Source organism: Bison bison, unplaced genomic scaffold (genome assembly GCF_000754665.1).
Source record: "Bison bison bison isolate TAMUID 2011002044 unplaced genomic scaffold, Bison_UMD1.0 scf7180017864280, whole genome shotgun sequence".
NCBI lineage: Eukaryota > Metazoa > Chordata > Mammalia > Artiodactyla > Bovidae > Bison > Bison bison.
Window position 1 is genome coordinate 4,495,137 of NW_011494852.1, and position 2,392 is coordinate 4,497,528.

Consider the following 2,392-nt stretch of genomic DNA (forward strand, 5'->3'; position numbering starts at 1 on the left):
GTAAGCATCTTTTAATTTCATGGCTGCAATCACCATCTGCAGTGATTTTGGAGCCCAGAAAAATAAAGTCAGCCACTGTTTCTACTGTTTCCCCGTCTATTTGCCATGAAGTGATGGGACCGGATGCCCATCTTAGTTTTCTGAATTTTTTTTTTTTTTGAATGTTGAGTTTTAAGCCAACTTTTTCACTCTCCTCTTTCACTTTCATCAAGAGGCTCTTTAGTTCCTCTTCACTTTCTGCCATAAGGGTAGTGTCATCTGCATATCTGAGGTTATTGATATTTCTCCCAGCAATCTTGATTCCAGCTTGTACTTCCTCCATCCCAGCGTTTCTCATGATGTACTCTGCATAGAAGTTAAATAAGCAGGGTGACAATATACAGCTTTGGCGTACTCCTTTTCCTATTTGGGACCAGTCTGTTGTTCCATGCCCAGTTCTAACTGTTGTTTCCTGACCTGCATACAGGTTTCTCAAGAGGCAGGTCAGGTGGCCTGGTATGCCCATCTCTTGAAGAGTTTTCCACAGTTTATTGTGATCAGGGCTTCCTCAAAGCATGAACTGCCTCAGCAGAACTGCACTTCTACGTTGTGCTTCAAGGCTCCAGAGCTAGCCATTCCAGCAGACAAAGAGGAAACTGCATTACCTTTTACTACCTCGCCTTGGAAATCACAGAGTGTCAATTCCTGCTACTGCTACTGCTAAGTCACTTCAGTCATGTCCGACTCTGTGCGACCCCATAGACGGCAGCCCACCAGGCTCCCCTGTCCCTGGGATTCTCCAGGCAAGAACACTGGAGTGGGTTGCCATTTCCTTCTCCAATGCATGAAAGTGAAAAGTGAAAGTGAAGTCGCTCAGTCGTGTCCGACCCTCAGCGACCCCATGGACTGCAGCCTTCCAGGCTCCTCCATCCATGGGATTTTCCAGGCAAGAGTACTGGAGTGGGGTGCCATTGCCTTCTCCAATCATTCCTATTGTCTATTGGTTGAAGTTGTCACAGTCTTGCCCAGATTCAAGAGGGAGGAAAGGCAGACTGTACTTTCTCACAAGAAGAGTGTGGAAGGATTTGCAGTTGTGTTTCAATGAGGTGGGGGCGGGGGCACAAAGAATATTCCAGGCAGAGGGTACTTCATGTGGGAAATACCTGTTGTGGAAGTGAGGTCAACATGTTCAATAAATTGAAGTAAGTAACTGTAAATTGACTCCTCCATCACACTCCCTTTCCCCAATCTCTGCTTAATTTTTATCCATATTTTAAAATATCTATTTTGCAAATTCTTTTCCCACTAGCTTTTGAGCTCCATGTGGGCAGGGTATATATCCCCCGTTTTGGTTACTGATAGATCCACAAATTAAGTGATCAGAGTTTTTGAATGAATGAATGGATTGATCAAGGATGTACCTTCGAGGACCTTGTTGAGGGCATGACCAATGGCACGTTCTCTTGGAAAGGGTATTGTTACAGAGTGTTTTCTGAGCTTCAGTCAACAACAGGAAAAATTGGAATTGAGTTTGTGCGAGGCATCTGAGCCAGTGAAAAACATCCATGGCCCAATGTTCCTACAATTCCAAGAGCAGGGGTAGGGGCTGAGTCGGGACTGACAAAGTGGGGTTCGGAACTTTGAAGAGCTGCTTAGGGAGTGGAGAAAAGCTTGCGCTCATGAGAGAAGCCAGCTAAATGTCAGAAGAGCCATCACTGACAGTGGACTAAGGGAAGGGTCCACTGCTTACTGTTGGAAATGTTAAAAGCAAAGCATAAAGAACCTGGGGGTGTGTCTCAGGAGGGGAATGACGGCCAATGAAACGCAGGCATGGGCGTGGTGCTGTCAAACTTCGCGGGGCGGGACCGAAGAGATCTAGCCAGAAATAGGACCCAAGCTGAAGCCAATGATTAGCCGCCAGGTGGGCGGGGCGTCGTCCTAAGGTCAAGGGTAGAGCCAATGAGATTCTTCGCCGCGTCCCTCATCGCCCCCGCCCCCGTGGAGCGCGCGCGCCAGAGGCAAGGGCAGCCGTTAGAGGCGGGGCCTGCAGCCGCCCGCGCGCGGCTCGCGCCCTCCCCTTTGTGTCGCCATGGCGGCGGCATCGGCGACGAGGACGACGAGCGAGGGGTCCAGCGCGGCTGGCGCCTGAGGAGGCTACGCGGCTATGGTGGTGAGGCGCCCACGCGGCCGTCCGTCCATCGGCGAAGTCAGTCTGTCCGCGCGCGGCCACGCCCCACGCGCCCCGCCCCTGGCCCCGCCCGAGTCCGCGGCCCGCGCCGCCCCTCACCCCTCATCGCGGTCCCTCTCGTACCCCGGCCTGGTCTTGGGCTCGAGCCCTTACCCCGGCCCCGCCCCCTCAACGCGCATCCCCGTTCCACGCCCTGTATGGGGGTGATAGTGGCCGAAGACCCAG

General features: G+C 52.0%; 1 protein-coding gene across 1 annotated transcript in view; it reads left to right on the forward strand.

Annotated features, from left to right (window-relative positions):
• Positions 1-2,064: 2,064 nt before the first annotated feature.
• ARHGAP33 (Rho GTPase activating protein 33) overlaps positions 2,065-2,392 on the forward strand; it is a 13,383-nt gene continuing 13,055 nt past the window's right edge. Inside the window, 1 exon segment of the mRNA XM_010849298.1 lies at positions 2,065-2,149. Coding sequence (XP_010847600.1) covers positions 2,144-2,149 — 6 coding nt within the window. The 5' untranslated portion in view covers positions 2,065-2,143.